The sequence below is a fragment of the Polypterus senegalus genome, chromosome 13 (genome assembly GCF_016835505.1).
Source record: "Polypterus senegalus isolate Bchr_013 chromosome 13, ASM1683550v1, whole genome shotgun sequence".
Taxonomy (NCBI): Eukaryota; Metazoa; Chordata; class Cladistia; order Polypteriformes; family Polypteridae; genus Polypterus; species Polypterus senegalus.
In genome coordinates, this window is record NC_053166.1 from 38,394,277 (window position 1) to 38,412,900 (window position 18,624).

Genomic DNA, 18,624 nt, shown 5'->3' on the forward strand with positions numbered 1-18,624 from the left:
TGGGGAGCCAGTCCCTTGCACAGCATACACAGTTGTGCATACTCCTACACTCCATCACACCAAGACAATCTGAGTCACCAACCAATTTAACCTGCAAGACAGTGGAAGACAGAACAGTGCAGACAAGAACACATGTGCAACTTCTACAGACTGTGATTCATGGCAGCTATTTGACTACTTCAGCCATGTGTCTTCTGCTTACTACCGACACGTTTCTTTTCAAGTCAGTCACAAATGTCTAAATCTTGTTTATATTGACGGAGATCTGAAACTTTCCACTGGCTTTCTCTTGTTCTTTTTATTCTGCCATGCCTGACTTTACTGCTATCAATTGTGGTTTTACCATTTATTAAACTTTACATTTCCTCTTTTGTTGAATCACCACGTTTAATACATGTATGAAGAACACAACAAAACTACAAATAACGTGAATGTGATGTATATACTATATACATATCAAGGTAATATTTTAGTCAACAAACATTAATAGCCCAACTGTAAACTGTAAATTGAAACTTTATTACATGAGTTTTCTCCACATTTGACAATCATGCAAAAATATTCCCACCAATGTATGTTGTATAAGTACAATCAATTATTTGTAGCTCTGCCTGGGCCGACCTCTCCTCAGCCAAACCAATTACATCCAAACTAAAGCCAACATATGGTGTCTGCTGGATTGAGGTGAAAACTTGTCATTCAACTACACAATATATATATTTTTTAACTTCTTTTTTTTTTAAAAGAATGCCAGGCAGTCATACATGTATTTCTTTGGGGAAACTGAACCATCATGCAGAAACAAAATCTGCACTAAGTAAAATAATAGAAATTAACAGAAAAGCTCAATATGAACTAAACAAGTGGGATTGATAACACAGCATTACTTGTTTTATCAAGACATAATTCTTTAAAATTGTTTAGAAGTCCAGTCTATGCAGGACATAATTGGCTTAATGTGTTCTAAAAAAGTGTTTTATAAATGAGGGTAACACAAGGTGTTAAAATGACGTGGAAATGGTCAAGAAAAGAAAAAAATCAGACTTACAGTTTTCCATCTGCTACACGTCTCTACATGAAGGTAAGTATAAAGTGAACCATCATACATACAAAAGGCTGCATGAACACCACAGCAGGAAAACCAGCCCAGCAGGAATGTCCCATTTTGAAAGCCTTTCTTGATAAAAAAATACTAACTCAGTCAGAAAGTTCCATTTGAGTGTATTACTTTCATCATCATTTCCTCGTCATAGACCTTTCTGATTCATTTGGATCAACATCAGAAGCTGAATTCACAAAACAGTCAAACACTCCTCAAGTTTCTAACATACAGTGTTTCTAATAAGCATACATATTTACATTTCTGATAAGCAAGTGATCTTTCAATGATATAGACTAAACACATATGGCATTACATAACATCATCAAGGGCGTAATACTAAAAGAAAAGGCTTATCTAGATGCACGACTTATTCAAGATCCCAGGTAAATAATATGCCAGAAATGAGCATTTTAGGAGACTGTGCATGTCTTTAACACAATGTGTAGCTAGTAAGACTTCTAATTTTCATGATGTAAAGGCAGGTGCTAGAAGTAAGTAAAAAGGTCATTTATACTTTATATATATATTTATATATAAGTTATATAAACATTGTATCAAATTGAGAAATGCTATGTGAGCATAACCTAAAAGGCAGTAATAGAAATTTGTAATATACAGCTGAAACAAAGCAGTGATTAAGTAGTATACACTAATAAACATGTATTTTTTTTTTTTTTTTTTTGTATTTCCAATAATGAATTAAGTTTTTGAGAGAAGAAAGCTTAAGATAACAGGTGATGTGTAAATCCCACATGAAATATTACACTGTTTAATATTCAATCTTGCTCAACAACAGAGAAAGGGTAGTTGATCCTCCGAGGAAGCTGGGCAGCAGGTACTGGTACACTAAATACTCCACTGTTGTCTGAACACTTTCTTCATTTGTTTTCCTTTGCCACGTAAACAAGAGGTTGAAAATTCAGATTTGCTGTCATTTTTTATAAAGAGTAACTTGGTGCACAGTTTACCTCGTTGAGTAAATTGATGTATGTTCCATAGGACGATACCAAGGCTGGGGGCTGTTCAGTTATGTCAGATTCTTTGGTTCTGGGCCAAAACAAAAACACAACAAAAAATAAACAAAATAAAAAAACCTATATAGAGGTCTTAAAAGTTACAACACTTTCAAACAGATTGACAGTTACAGAAGTTCTTTGCAATTTCTCATATATTCCATTGGTTTAATGCCCCACACTGTTAACCAGCCTGTGTAGACAACCCTAAACACTGCTTGCTATAACATCACTGTGGCAAAAGTATATTCCTGAAATGTCCCAAGTGCTGTATACAGATTATAAAATATACTCAAGTATTTCAAAGATGAGCACTGACAAGTGTACATGTCTTTCTTTGACAAGTTCTTCCTACATTAGCCTCTAAACACACTCAGCACCTGTCACAAAAACACTCTTAAAAATTATTAAAGCTCATTCTGACCAATGGAAATCAAAGTGTGGTTCTCTATTTCGGTCACATTATGAACAAACAGGGGGTCAAGCCTCTATTATGCCAATCTTTTGGGCCCTGAATGTTGTTTGCATTTTGTGAAACTGAACATTTATTTGAAATAGTATCTGATTTAAATGTAATGGGAACATTTTTAACAGACATGCATCTGTTCAGGACAAGAATTATCCAAAAATGATTAAATATCATACCTGAGCATGAGCACGTTGAATGCATTTTTACATCAGCTGCTTTTAAACTCTCTTCATACACCCTAATCACTGGATGGGAAGTTTATTACAAGGATACGTTTTATCTTGGCAATTCAAAACAGCATCATTTTGCATGATATTGCTAACTTTTTTAATAAAAAGAAACAAAAAATGTACCAGCTATAGATAACTAAATCATATTCTTGTACTTTATCCAGTTGTGGTAAAATATATTATTAATTTTTCAAAGTCTCGATTTAAAATCAACATTTAAAATGTCCTAATGAATCAATAATTATCAAGGTACAGTACAGCCAATATCTAAATAAGTTTCAGTTATGTTCATGCTATTACTGTTGAGACTTAATTCAGCCAACTTATTTCATTGTACTCTGTATTAGTATATTTATTATTCTTCAAGAATGGCTCCTACACTTTCTTGCTTTTACCTTAATGGCCCTTGAGAAGAAAGTGTGACACTCAACAATCTTGCATTGAGAAGGAATTGTCTTTGTCACTGCTCCAGTCCAATAAAAGGATGCTTTCTCTACTGTCTAGGAAAGGTGAGTCTGCACACGTTGTGCAAGGAGAAGTTGGATTTTTAAAATCTATCTATGGTAGTGTTGTAGGTAAATTCTAGAACTTAGAACATCACACCCAGTTTGAGATTTATGTTTATTGTGTATAACAGGTCATGTGTTCTCTGTCTTAAGAGTGGACTTGCATTACTTTCAGGATTCTATTCAAGCTTCTGACTTCAGCTATTATTATTAACTTGCTTATTAACACATATACGCCAGGCCCTAAAATATTCTATTTTATATGTAACTTCCATTAATTTGATGTACTTTAAGTCCTCATAAACCAATAAGGTCACCAGTTCCGTTCAAGCGTCTGCCTCATTGTTTTCAGTAACCCTTCCAATTCTCTGACTGTACAAATACATAAACGGCTGCTATTTGTAAAATTGCTTTGGATTAGAAAAATAATTCAAAGTAGAGATTATGTAAAGTACTTAAAAAATCATTGTACTTACAAAACAATGAAAAAAATCTAATTGTTCCAGCTTGTGTGCATAGTGTAATTTACACAAAGTAAGTCAAGACTGAAATGTGAGTGAAAGCCAGAAGGCTTTTCAGGCCTCAGAGACCCCAGTCTCAGACTTCTGATTCAGTGCATCAGGATCTGATTAATCATGAGTGCATTCAAAGTTATCATTCTGAAAAGTAAGAAATAGTTAAACAGGAGAGTTGGTGACTAAACATTGGTTTACCTTGTCAAAGAAGTACAGTAAATGGTCTAATGCTTCAGAATGCAAGTTTCCAACTAAGTGCTCTGCTTGTAAGTGGGGAAGAAAAGACAACCAAAAGAAAAAGAAAAGCTCACAGCTCCTCCTGTTTGACAAGTGAGATTGTACAAAAGCAGCAATATTTAGAGGTTCACTTATAAACTTAAACAAAAAATATTTTTATAGTAGTACACGTGTAATTTCTACATATACACTGCAAGCATTTCTTCACCATCATTCCATTTCCAAAGTGTTTAACATGCATTTAACTTACATGATCAATAACTTTTTTTAATAAATACACTGTCACATAAAGAGGATGCACAGATAACAGTACAGTATTTAAGAGATTAGAGAAGATAAAAGATGTGAAATTTACACGTGTAGCTAGAAAGTGCCAGATTTGCTAAGATGCTTTTATAGAAATACATACTAACAAAAATGAAGTAGGCAACCCAAGCCCTGGTGAGCCACACTGGCTACTTCATTTTATTCCAACTAATTTTCTCATTTTCAGTTTAATTCTTGCCAATAACTGCATTTAGATTGCTTGCCCTAGCTCCTTACCTAAATCTTGGAAATATTCAATAACTTTACTTGTATATGAAATTCACAAAGTGGCTTTGGCTACGCTAGGTTTTAGTGCATATAATTCATGCAGATTTTCTGCCTCTGCTCCATTTGTTCCCTTGCTTAAGTATCCAAGTTCCTGTTTTCTTTTTTTTTGCTTAAACAGGAGACAGTTAATAAAGAAAGCAGTGTTGCCTAAAGGCGAGGGGTGCTCAACTTCAAACCACAAGGCTGTCAGTTTAACTCCCACCACTGATTCACTGAAGAATGACTGGGCAAGTTGCCAATCCTGCCTATGCTTAAACTGTAAAGATATACATATACTTATATAAACATACACACACACACATATATATATATATATATATACTGTATATCCACCTTAATAAACAAAGACATGTCTGTGTATTTGTCTGTCAATCTGGTTGTACATAACAAAGACATATGCATTTCATTTGTCATTCCAACAGATGTCGCATTACAAACATTTGCAATAATGTATTTTACTGCTATAAATGTTTTTGGTGTGCCATCTGCTGGAATGGCAAATTATTACATGCATTACAAAAGATAGTGCACTGCAAACATTAATGCTGAAATCTACATTGATTACTTATATATATATATATATATATATATATATATATATATATATATATGTGTGTGTGTGTGTGTGTGTGTGTGTGTAATTAATTGTGATGCATCCTAATTTTATAATTTGGCTTTAGTAAATGTTTTTTCTAAATTAATAATAACTACAGTAAGTACCACTTGTATAAGAACTTCATAGTAGGCACTGCAGCACTACTCCGCTTCACTAAATTTGTTAAATGAACACTCCATCCAAGAATGATATTATTTTTATATATTACTTACTTTATGTGGCTTGTAGTGATAAAAAAAAAATTTTTGAATCTAATGTTATTATACAGAACAGTTATAACAAACGTTCTTATACAACAGGCGTCTATGATGAACAATGCTGGACTCGTATTACTCGTGTCACATAATCCACACATAAAGTCATCGAATCATTGGCTCACAATGCTCCAACCACTTATTTGTACTGAAATACTGTGAAATAAACCACCTTAAGATTAAAAAAAAAACGGAAAACACTCAGACACAAACATGCAATTGAAATGTTAATCCGGCACCTGTCATTATATTTATGCTCATATCCACAACTGGAGTTACCTCGGGATAATTTAGTGAAAATCTGTGAAAATGTATTAGGGAAATTAAGCTTTTGTTTGTTGAACTATGAGGTACATTGCCTTCCTGATAATGTTTTCACTCTTTTTTTTTTCCTTTATTAGTCATTAGTTCTACAGGTCTCTTGGTGTTTTTTGTCAGTATCACATGACATGCAACATTGGCCAATGAGAAAGCTGTTACTTGACTGGACTCCTGACCAATGAATTAGGTGGGGTGGCATGTCATTAAGCGCATCAGAGTGTGTTCCATTTTTGTGCAATAATTTATGGCTTTAGTAAAAATAAATGTGCTTGGGATGTTATAAGCACATGACTGGATGGCCTGACACGTGAATTATGCGACACAAGAAACATGACGTATTTCATGGGTGTTTTTGATAATGCTGCTGTTGTTCAGCTTTGGTCACCATTAACACCTATAAAATCAGAAACTCTGTTATATGAAAAGTTTGAGTATTTTTTTCTTGCCCATCACTATAAAGTACATGGGGTAAGTATGATATTAAAAAAATATTTACGTTTTCCACAAAGGTAAAATATAACCTGGCAGGAATTTTCAACAAGGCACAACAGGAGCAGAAGCAAGCCATCTAATTAAAAAATATTTTCTGTTACCGGCAAGAATTAATCTGATGGTAAGAGCAAAAATCTGCAGCCACTGTATTCTTTCCACACCAGAAGTGCCTACTCTCTAATAAGAAGAAGAAAAAGTGTCTTTAACCATGTTTGAGCCATCTGCCAAGAGTTGACTGTGTTTCATTGAAATTGTATGAAAAGCACAAAAATGAGAGTACCCATTTTGGTGCAGAAAATCATGCTTGTAGTCTTCAAAGAATGTTTTCTGATTAGAGAAATATATTTCAATAACTAACCATTAAAAACCACAATTATCAAATTGAACTTTTAGTTTGCCTACTGAACTGAGAAAGAGGTAATGAAGCTGGAGTACTCTCGACTGCGTTAAAGGCCAAGCCTACTTTGTCTCTGAATTGTGAAGGTCAAAACACGTTCAACTCAGTATAAAAAACGAGGAAAGAGGCTAATCTTAAAGTAAACCAGGACGCTAGTGCTTTTAGACTCGGTTCAATCCTACCTCTGCATCCTACAGAAGAATTTTACAACGATTAAGAAGAGCCAGGGGACTCATCACCAAATATTAATGAGCTCCATCTCAAATGTGTTGGGAAGCAGAGGTGCATTTATAAACCCTGTTAAATGAAACTTCTGGAAATTGATGCAGATGTCTTGGTGTGTTCTGTATCATTCACTTCAAATTTGCTCCAATGTGCACTCTGCCAAGAGCTACCAACAAAATGTGACACTGAGATCTGAAACAGCTGCTCCATATTCTGTTCAGTTTGTACTATAGCTGACAGAGTTTTATGGAAACCTAATAGAATAGGAAGTCCCCTTTATTTATTTTTACTGCCTGTCTTGGGGTGACTTTGGCTCTAAAAGGTGCAGCTTGTACCATACGCTGAGACAAAATGTGAGTATGTACAGTGTATCTCTGATATGATTTGGAATTCAGTAAACTAAAACCTTCACTAAGGTCTACAAGTCAAGTTTTGCCCAGAAATTAAAATATCACTGAGGAATTACCTTTTCATTACAAAAGGACACAACACTTTTAAATTTGCTGAGAAACAACTGACAAAAAAAACACCAGGAAAAGCAGGAGGTATTGAAGAGTTTGGGTGCCTGTAAAAATGTTACTGTCAAGTGGCAACCATGAGGTCTGATGTGAAAAACGTTAACATTTTCACTTGTATTTGGTAGATTATCTCATATAAGTCCTAGATCAAATCTGATATATTACATATAAATGGAATGCAAATGATAATGGTTGTTTGCCAGACACATTCACACTGTAAATGCTATTCATTTCATTGCCTCTTCCTTTCTGCCACATTTTAAAATGTTGCAACTTCCTTATTCACAGCACTTAGGACATATGCTGAACTCTGTATTCTATAAAAGCAAAGCAATAAATAGGAAAACAACATTACTCGTGTGTTTCCTTCTCTTTGACAGCTGGCTCACATAATGCCCTCTTGTGCATCACTGAATATGGGAACGCTGCGCTGCTGCAAGCTGCATACCCCAGTTTGGAAAGTCGAGACAGTGTTTTGATGCTGCCAGGTGGTCGTCCCGGGCTAACCTTGTATCCTGCTGCCTTAGTGGTACCCAGAGGCCTTCCAGGACTTGTTTTAAACCCAGCTGCTTTAGTGGTGCCAAGTGGCCGGCCCGTACTTGTTCTGTAGCCAGCTGATTTCGTAGTCCCTGAGGGTCTGCCTCTCCTGCCCGACCTGCCAAGGCTCTTCTTTTTTTTCGAGTCCTCTGGTTTCTCAGAGTTTTTGCCCCCCAAGACAGTTTGGGAATTAGTTTCACTTCGTGCTTCCTGCCTTTGGCAGGGCATGGCTTTGTGGGCGTTGTGAGGCGGCAGTGGAGGGGGAAGAGGTGGAGCAGGGTAGAACTTGCTTGGTTGCGAGGTACACAGGTCAAACTGACTGCTAGGGTGCCTGCCGTCTTCCGCAAGACAGGACGCTCTGTTAGTCATGCAATAATCGTTATTGTTGGTGGCAACCTGGCGCATCATCCTCTGTTTGAAAATAAACAGGAGACACATTCAAAATAGAATTTTAAAAGAGAACAGAAAGCATACTGACCTAACATTTCCAACATGCACATTACTATCTAATCTTTTCACATGGTTTTTTATCACCTTCTTGTTGCTTACAGATTGTAATACAATATACACAATTGGTTTGTATATTAATGAACAGAATAAAAAGATAAATACTAGTAAGACCGTAATGTCATTTTGTTTTTACCTGTTTAGATCTGGGAATTCCATATGGTTGTTTATTTTCAAACCTGGTTACTCTAAGACAAGTCCGCCTCGAGCATGAGTCTATTACCTCAGCACTGGCAAACCAACAAAGCACCAGATCACAGCGGGCACTCACATTAACTGCACTCACTCACACCAGGCCAGCATGCAGCCACCAGTCAACCTAACATTCACATCTTTGGAATAAGAGAGGAAACGGAAGTGAATGCAGGCGGCACAGGAAGAATGTGACAGCTCCTATCTGTAATGCTTGGGGTCTGACCCCTGTAATTTGTAGCTATGAGTGACACCACACCATCATGCCAGCCGAGCTGTAAACTTATACTGATTAAAAATGAACAATTATAAAGAGAGTGAAAAGATGAACAGAGTTAATTGGAAGCATATTTAAAGTGAGAAAAATTTAAGTAACATTATCATTAACATTAAGTAACATTAAACTAGTATTTTCTATACAGTACATTTTCTCCATGTATGTGATGGCTGCGAAAAATTGTGAATCTCCCATTTTCATAAAGAATGGACGTAACAAAGTTTCTGATATAACAGGTGCATATGGTGACCAATACTGAACAATAGCAGACACTATCAAAAACATCCATGGAAAATGTCATGTTACTTGTGTCTAATCATCCTGTCAGATGCACACAGCCTCCCAAAACTGATGTATTTTCTCCAATAACATGGTTAAATAAACCACCTCTGGAAAGTGCTTTTGTGAATGAAAATGAAACACGCTCAGAGTGAACAAGCATCTGAATTGAATATTTACCTCCCGTCCTTATGTCATTCAGGATTATTTCGCCGTTGTCTGCGAAGCTGCACAGATGAACCGAACTCTCTACTTGTTGAAGCATCTTTGAACTGTACAAGCACTAGGCATATTCTCTTCCTGATGATGTTTCTCACTTTTCTTAAACTTTTAATCTTTAGATGTATATGTCTCCAATTTCCCATGTTATTGTTGATATCACATGGCGCACAATATTACCCAATGAAAAAGCTATTATTGGGTTGAACTCGTAAGCAATGAATGAAGAAGGAAAGTGGGTCTTCAATTCAAATGTCTGGATATGTCTGAGGGTGTTTCATTTTAATTTTTGATGGACTTTTTTGGAAGTGACTTATCTAGCAGTGTTTTAGTAAAATCACATTTGTTTGGGATGTTGTGAGCATACAACTGGATGACATGACACGTAAATTATGTGATGCAAGTAACATCAAATTTTTTCATGGACTTTTGATGAAACTTTATTTTCGTTCTGCATGAAAACATGAGATTAACATTTTTTTCTCAACTACCACTACAAACTATACAGAGTAAGTAACACGTAAATAAATATCATTTTTAAGTAGAGTAATCCTTTAAGGTGACTTGACCTTTTTGAAATTATACAGTAGATAGCCATCACAATCCTTACAATATCACTTATAAACAGTGGTGCCAGACAGAACACAGGTACTACACTCATTTTTTTCTAATCTAAAAGTTCCTCTTGAATGATTTTTGGTTAAAAGTGGATTGTAACTTACAGTATACTAGCTGCACACAGGAGAGAGAGACCCTCATGAAGATTTCTGTTCCCCAGTTAGAGTGTTAGTTAACTACACAATACAGTAAATGCAAAAGTGCGGAGTCCACTCAAGTAAGCAGGCAATACAGCATTCTCAGCACACGGTGCCCTGCACTTATGTTTGCATACAGGTCACTAACATCATTATGATATTTGACATATGGATATCACCTTTTAAAAATGAAAGTTACGAGCTGCATGATCTGCAACTGAGAAGTACTACTTTGGATTTAGATTTTATTGCAAGACATTTGACTATACTTATTTGTATGACAAGTGCAACTGTCAAAATGTTGACTGCAACATTTATGAAGTATGAGAGGAAACTTATATTTTTAGATAGAGAGGGTACGTTTCTTATTAAAGAAGTACAGTATACACAGAAGAAAGGTTAGAAGTAGGTCAAATTATGCTCCCAAAATGAGTAATGTGCATATCATTAAAAGGAAAGACCATTACCTCACTGATTAATCTTTTTTGGGGAGCCACTTTTTTCACTTACTCTGCCCTGATATCTCTCTCTCTTCCCAGGCTTTATCTTGTCCCCCTTCCCTGCTCCTCTTCCATCTTTATGTCTAATCTTTCTTCCACCGTTTGGAACATAACTGATAAAGCTCAACAGCTAAAACATTCTAAGGTTTTTTCTTCCTTTTCCTTTTGTTACATCTTTGGTATTGCAGCAACCTAAAAATCCTTCACACTACTTTATCAGTGATATGAGGCAGTATATAAAATGCACGCTGCAAGACTCCAATGGATTTTTAAAGGGTTCTGTCTCTTTTTTCTTCTTCTGCTCATTAAAAAATGTAACCGTATTAAAATAGTTTGATCAATTGTCTTCAAACTCATTAGCTGATCAAGGATAGAGAAAAATGTCTTCAAGAAAAAAAAAATTATATACATGTATACACATTGCTGCCTCGCTACAAGGAGACAGGGGAGCATGTTGTAGACACTCCTTAATTCTGTGTGGGTTTCCCTGGTATATGTGTGATCTCCCTGTGATGGACTGGTACTCTGTCCAGGACTGATCCTGCTCTGTGCCCAATGCATTCTGGGATGGGCTCTGGTGGCTCCCTGACCCTGCCCAGGACAAGTGGGTTTAGAGGATAAATATATTTATATATTGTGTGTGTATATATATATATATATATATATATATATATATAGGGTGGTCCAGATCTAATTATGCAAGTTTCACGAAGCTATAACTTATTAAGTTTATTCCATAGAAAATCACCCGAAAAATCCCGGACCGTCGAGAAGTGTGCGAACTGACGACATGAAGAATTGTCTTCTCACCAAACTGGAATCGTCCCCGCATAAATCAAAGTCATCCAGATGATCTGGATCTGCATAATTAGATCTGGACCACCCTGTATATATATATATATATATTACATATCCATCGATCCATCCATTATCCAACCCGCTATATCCTAACTACAGGGTCACAGGGGTCTGCTGGAGCCAATCCCAGCCAACACAGGGTGCAAGGCAGGAAACAAATCCCAGTCAGGGCACGCACACACACGCACACACACACACTAAGCACACACTAGGGACAATGCAGAATCACCAATGCACCTAACCTGCATGTCTTTGGACTGTGGGAGGAAACCCACGCAGACACGGGGAGAACATGCAAACTCCACACAGGGAGGACCCAGGAAGCGAAGCCGGGTCTCCTTACTGTGAGGCAGCTGCGCTACCACTGTGCCACCGTGCCGCCCTATATTACATATACAGTTGTGCTTGAAAGTTTGTGAACCCTTTAGAATTTTCTATATTTCTGCATAAATATGACCTAAAACATCATCAGGTTTTCACTCAAGTCCTAAAAGTAGATAAAGAGAAACCAGTTAAGCAAATGAGACAAAAATATTACACTTGGTCATTTATTTATTAAGAGAAATGATCAAATATCACATATTTGTGAGTGGCAAAAGTTTGTGTTGGCTGGGATTGGCTCCAGCGAACCCCCGTGACCCTGTATTCGGATTCAGCGGGTTGGAAAATGGATCGATGGATGGATATTTACCTTTACATATTTGGCTAATTCCTTTATCCAAGGCAATTTGCAACATTTATGATACAGCTGGTTACATTTCTGTTTGGTTTTCCATTTGGAGCACAGGCAGGTCAAGTGACTTGCTCAGGGCCACACAGTGTCAGTAGTGGGATTTGAACCCACAGCCTCAGTATATGAAGTCCAACGTCTTGACCGCTACACCACACTGCCTGTCATTTACAGTATAGAGTTCAGTACTCTGGTGTATTCCCTCTACTTAGCAGGTATCTCCTGATTACATTAATGCACTCATTTACTGGCAAAAACACTGCAGTTCTGCGGAATTCCAGTAGATGGTGCTATACAGATCCCTACACTGATGCATGTATTTATATAATTACACTCTTAAACCTTTTTAAAGTTCATCATTTTATGTATCAATAAGGCAGGCAAAAAAGGCTATGCGTACCAAGATGCAGCCTAGTAAATGACACGTTGAACTGAAAAGAAGATATCCTAAACTACTTTGCATGGGGAGCACAATGAGAAAAGGAAGGAAGAAAGCTTAAAAGAGATGTAATCACTCCAAGCAAAGCACTACCAGCCAAGCGAGGACTTCATTGGTGTTCTGGCACCTACCTGCTGTGTGTTGCTTACCCACCCCTCACTTGGCTGGAAAATTCATGCAGCAACACTCAACTAAATATGTAACAGACGTGCATACTCAAAGAACAAAATCAAAGTCACAGATGCAGTAGCATTTATAAATCACCTCAATAAAAAAAGATGTAAATGACTGAACAACACCTCTTTACACCAGAATTGACAAATGAAGGGTCGCTATACATTCACATTTGCCCTTCAAGACTGGTATCTATATAATAATTATTATTATTAGCCTACACGCTACTATACAGGTGAATGCTAAGTGCAAACATTTGGTTATATTTTCTAAATATAAGACTGTAAAATCATCAAGAAATGCAAAGGCCCCTGCTGTAAAGATAATATGAAGTAAGGCTGGCGCCACCATTAAGGCAATTTAGGCATTCGTCTAGGCTGCAGATCATGCAAGAGAGAAAAACCTAACCGCACAGGTTAGCTACTGAACAGTCGGTTGGGGCACTACTAAGCTTGGCCTAGCACCGGCACTGGGTAACAGCAGTAATGCAGTCTGCTAGGATTTCTTCTCTGTGAGCTTTACATGTTCTCCTTCAGAACTCCACTTTCCTACCACACACTAAGGATAAACTGTTAGGTGAAGTGCCAGCACAGCTCAACGAAGGTGAGTCTGTGGGAATGTTGACTTACCAATGAACTACTGCCACTATTCATGTCTTGCATTCATGGCTGTCAGTACATGCAAAAGTGGGGAAAAGACACCAGATCCATGTAACCAGTGTCATCAAATGATTTGTTATGGTTTAATCTATGTGTCTATGTTTTTTTCCACCTAAGTTTCTATGTTTGTCAAGGTTTTAAATACCCTATGACATTAAACCTTTCATAATTAGATCACCCCATCCATAATCAGTTTCTTTACTGTCTGTGCTGTTTTGGTGAAAAAGCCTCATGACACCAACATGTCATCTGTCCTCATCCTGCTAGATTTCTCCTTTACCTTTGACATGTTCAGTCACCAGATCCTCCTACCACCATCTCTGCACTGGGACTACCCTCAGGTACTTTGAGTGTTATATTTGAGTCTTGAGCAGATCTCACTGTGAGAGCTGTCAAGGCAACACCAGGCAAATACAGTACAGGGGTGCCTCAAGGATCGGTGCTGGGCCCCCTTCTCTCTGCACACCTCCTCGCTAGGCCCTATCATCATGTCCCCTTGTTTTTCTTTCCAGTGCTATGCTGATAATAAAGAGCTCTACCTGTCTTTCCCTCTAGAGGACCACACAAAATCAGGCAGAATTTCTGCATGTCCCACTGATATTGCAACCTGAATGAAGGAGCACTATCTCCAGCTCAATGTGGCAAAGACAGACCTTCTTGTTATCCCAGCTTGCCTGTCTATTCAGTGTCTGATGACTGTTCACCTTGGCCCATTATCACTAACACCAGCCAAGTCTGTATGCGGCCTTGGGTTGGTGATCAATGACCAGAAGTCCTTCAAAGACGATGTTGCTACAATCCCTCTGCCTTTCAGTTTCACTTAAAACAACATCCCCAAGATCAGACAGTATTTGACAGAGTATGCAGCCGAACTCCTGATCAGGGCACTGGTCTTGTCACATCTAGACTACTGCAACCCTCTGCTGGCAGGAGTATTGGTATGTGTCACCAAGCTTCTGCAGATAATTCAAAATGCAGCAGATAGTCTGGTGTTTAACCAGCGGACACGGGCGCATCACTCCTCTTTTCATATCACTACATTGGCTTCCTGTAGTGGCATGTGTTAAGTTCAAATCCTTGATGCTTGTCTATGGAGTAGTCAACGGGTCAGCATCTACATATCTGGGAACACTTCTGAGGTCCTTTGCTTCATCTAAACTACTTGGGTCTGATGATAGTATGGTCAGACCTGCACACCGCCAAACCTCAAGCCAGACTCTTTTCATTTATAGCTCCTGGATGGTAGAACAAGCTCCCCTCCTCCATTCAAATGTCTGACTCCATCGTTGTATTTAAGAAGTGTACACAGGCTCCCTTGTTCGGTGAATTTCTGTCCAACTGATATTAGCTGTCAAGTTTTATATCCAGGAATTGTAACTCGCTATTTTTTTCTGAGCTATTTCACTTGTGATAATCAATTTTGTAACATTGTCCTGTTACATCTGTTTCCAAACAGTCCAACAGATTGGTATTTCAACAATTATGTTAACCTCTTTTGTAAGATACTTTGGATAAAAGTGTCTGCTAAGCAAATAAATGTAAATGGTAAAGAATTTTAACAGGAGTTAAAACTGAATCATTCTTTCTTCTAAAACAACATGTTTAAGTGAATCATATGAATTGATTTGTAAGCAAGAACGAATGGATTCAGTGGAAGTCAACAGAAGAGCTAAAGGACATGTATGTCCTGAGTGATGTCATCAGGGTCTTGTTTCGCTGATGCTGGCAGATGTTTAAACCGCATACACAAAAACTGCCCAAATCATGATACTTGTTTACTTCTCTTATAATTCTTCTGAATTCAAACTACATCAGTATCAGTGAACAAAAACTCTCTCATTCATCATACAAGTATAATACATTAACAACACATTTACACTAGAATATATGACTTTGTTTTGTCCATCCATCCATCCATCCTCTTCCGCTTATCCAAGGTCGGGTCGCAGGGGCAGCAGCTTAAGCAGAGAGGCCCAGACTTCCCTCTCCACGGCCACTTCTTCCAGCTCTTCCGGGAGAATCCCAAGGCGTTCCCAGGCCAGCCGGGAGACATAGTCCCTCCAGCGTGTCCTGGGTCTTCCCCGGGGCCTCCTCCCAGTTGGACGTGCCCGGAACACCTCACCAGGGAGGCGTCCAGGAGGCATCCTGATCAGATGCCCGAGCCACCTCATCTGACTCCTCTCGATGCGGAAAACTTTGTTTTGTACAATTCCTTATTGGAATTGTTTAAAACTGAATTTACAAACACTAGTAAAACTAATACATTTATGTCCCTTTGTAAATTCAACAAATTAGACACATAAAACAGAACCTTATAAAAAAAAATTCTAATTTACTTATGCACATACATTTTTATGACTCACTGACTGTACTGGGCATTTATCATGATCTGTTTCTTTCGAGTTTAAACTGAATCATTAACAAAGAACCAGTTGCACAATTCTTGTTCATTTCATTTCTGATGGGATCATGAACAAGTTGTACGATCCTCGTTCATTTGATTCATGAATGAATCATTATCCGAGCACCAGTTACACAATTCTCGTTAATCTGAAAAATGATGTGTTAACGATTAAATTATGTATTTGTGATGCAATCAGTGAGGAACCTCCTCAGACTTTGTGTATGCACTAGTGTCTAATCCTGAAAATGAATCAAACAAATTAATAGATTCAATTCACTTAAATGGGTAGTTTCAAAGAACCAATTTAGTAAAGTGAACAGAAATGCTCATCACTATCCTATGTTACAAAACATAGTTTGATGGAAACTGATCACACAAGATGGTCTTCAAAAACTTCTTAAACACATTGAAGGAGTCAGAATTTTGAATGGGGATGGACAGCTTATTCCATCAGCTAGGAGCTACAAATGAAAAGTGTGTGAATTAAGATTTGATGTCACGCAGATGTAGCATTACAACATCTATTCATCATTAGATCTGAGTGATTGAGAAGGAGAAGAGGACCTCACAAAGGTCTCCATATATAATATCATTATTCTCGCATCAAAGTGGAAAATACCTAACTGTGTTCCACCCCACAAGTGACAGTAGCTATGTGCTGGGGCAAGGGCTCAGAAAATGAATGGATGGATTCTTCAAAGCACTTCGCCAAGTGTACCATACCGATCGTGATATCAGTATACCATCGGCCCTAGGTTTGTTAGTACCAGGTGCCCTAGAAAAACAGTGATAGCCCAGGGGCAAAGTTGGGCCATCTGCAAGGCTGCGATGCCTCTCTTCTTAATTAAAGTCCTCTTCTTAATTAAAGTCCGCAGGAGGGTGATGACAATTAAAATCCAAACCCTGCGCTAACCCGCTTGGTCCTCCTCTACGTCATTTGACTGGCCATCGGGAGAGAGCAGGCAATAGGCAGGTAAAATCACAGGACGAGCAGAGCAGGGTATGACTTTGTAGTGAAGCCTTTCCCCACCCGCAAAACCATCACGAAACAGTTGTTCAAATTAAAGAAAAGTAAAATTGTCACCAATCGAGTGGTATCCACCCTCACTTACTCCAGTTTATTAGGGAGGAAAAGCTTCGATATATAATAACGAGAACTTTTTTTGCGAGTTGACAGCAACTTCCCGATGCCCGTTTTGAGCCGTCTCTGTTGAGGAAGCACACGGGGGTACTTGCGGGTATCAGCTGCGGGGTTGTCTCTCACACACGCAGCCGGGACGCATTTGCTGAAAAGACGGAATGTTCGGCCTAGCATTCCAGTCATATTTGCAATGTGGAAACGGCCTTGGTAACGTCGCCGCGCGTCACTGTGCTCCACACCGACTAATCGCACTCCACTCGAACAAAAGGTTTCTTTGTTTCGCGTCTCTCTATTTCTGGGGGGAAAAAAGCCCTGCGCCGCGACACTGAGGCAGCCCGCTTCGGAATGAGAAGGTACGTGTTTAGTGTGACAAAACAGCGTCTCCCGAACATGCACTTCCCCTAACCCAACGCGTGCTGCGATAGATTTTCAAATTACTGTACCTTAATTGTTTGTAGATCATGGAAGGCAAAGGGTTAAACATTAAAAAAATAGAGATCGTCCATTCTTCGCGTTTAAAGCAAATTCATTTTTCTCTCCTCGTACCAGTTAGCAATCGGTAAGCATTTGTATTTTCTTCTGTCCTTCTGGCGAAGTGTGAAAGAAAAGCGCTTTTTGTCCCCTTTCTTTTCGAGTATTTATTTTTTAGTATTTGTATATATTTTCCTGTTGCAGAAAGGGTTTAGCTGAGAAAGGCAGCCATTTCCATTAAAAATTAATAAAGCAGGGAGGCAGACGTGCGCATGCGCCCTGCTCCAGCGGGGAATTGCAGCAACACCAGAGCAAATAAACACTGAAATTTTAATCAGCTCTCCACTGTACCTTTAGTTTCAGCAATTTCTAATCTGTGCATGCATCGAACAGATCGCAGAATGCTGGCCGCGAATTACTTTAAGGAGAAAATATTTTTTCCATTTTTTTTCAGCACACGCCTCCCCCACCATTCTCATATACTTACGTCATGAACAGCTCAAAATGACAGGAAGAAAGAAAAAAAATCGGTAATGTTAAAAAAAGCAAGCAAGGAAATATGTGAAGAGGCTCTTTGAATCTCTCTGACTTTGGTGTTTTACATTATGAGCAAATGAATACAGAGACAACAGCACGTACTACGTTATATTTTATTTCTGTGAAATGTTTCTACTCACTCTTTTGTATCTAATTATTAAATAAAACCTTTTCCATCCTTTCAAATATCTTTGTGCATTAGGAGGTGATTTATTTTATTTCATTAATAATTGAGAAAGATCCTGTAAAATGTTGAGCTCTGTCATGGTACATAAACAATTTTACCTGTTACCTGGGATTTTCAAGGGCATCTGTCATAGTTTTACAGTTAAAGTGACACAATACATGAAAGAATGAGGCAAAACGTAGTATTACCTAATTATTCAAAAAGCTTTATCTATATTTCCACAGAAAACAAGTTTTTTTATAATTATTATGGGTGTACTTCTTATAGAC

The 18,624-nt window shown here is 38.0% G+C and overlaps 1 protein-coding gene across 5 annotated transcripts; it reads right to left on the reverse strand.

The window, feature by feature from the left end:
• Positions 1-498: 498 nt before the first annotated feature.
• Positions 499-18,095, reverse strand: c13h5orf24 (chromosome 13 C5orf24 homolog). Of its 5 annotated transcripts, none has more exons than XM_039773760.1 (3): positions 17,983-18,095; positions 7,845-8,437; positions 499-2,149 (listed from the first exon to the last, which is right to left on the reverse strand). In XM_039773760.1, exons 2-3 carry the CDS (start codon positions 8,432-8,434, stop codon positions 2,041-2,043), a joined length of 699 nt encoding a protein of 232 aa, XP_039629694.1. In that variant the 5' UTR covers positions 8,435-8,437; positions 17,983-18,095; the 3' UTR covers positions 499-2,040. The 5 variants fall into 5 exon arrangements, with proteins under 5 accessions (XP_039629694.1, XP_039629693.1, XP_039629695.1 ...); XM_039773759.1 differs by lacking the exon at positions 17,983-18,095 and adding an exon at positions 17,604-17,908; XM_039773761.1 differs by lacking the exon at positions 17,983-18,095 and adding an exon at positions 17,604-17,907 and having other exon boundaries at positions 7,938-8,437.
• Positions 18,096-18,624: the final 529 nt, after the last annotated feature.

Excerpts from the sequence above, each read along its gene's own strand:
- c13h5orf24 (XM_039773760.1), bottom strand. The coding sequence starts at position 8,434 with ATGATGCGCCAGGTTGCCACCAACAATAACGATTATTGCATGACTAAC. Across the intron at positions 2,150-7,844 it reads AAAGAGAAGGAAACACACGA|AACCAAAGAATCTGACATAA; the intron begins GTAATGTTGTTT and ends GTTTTGGCCCAG.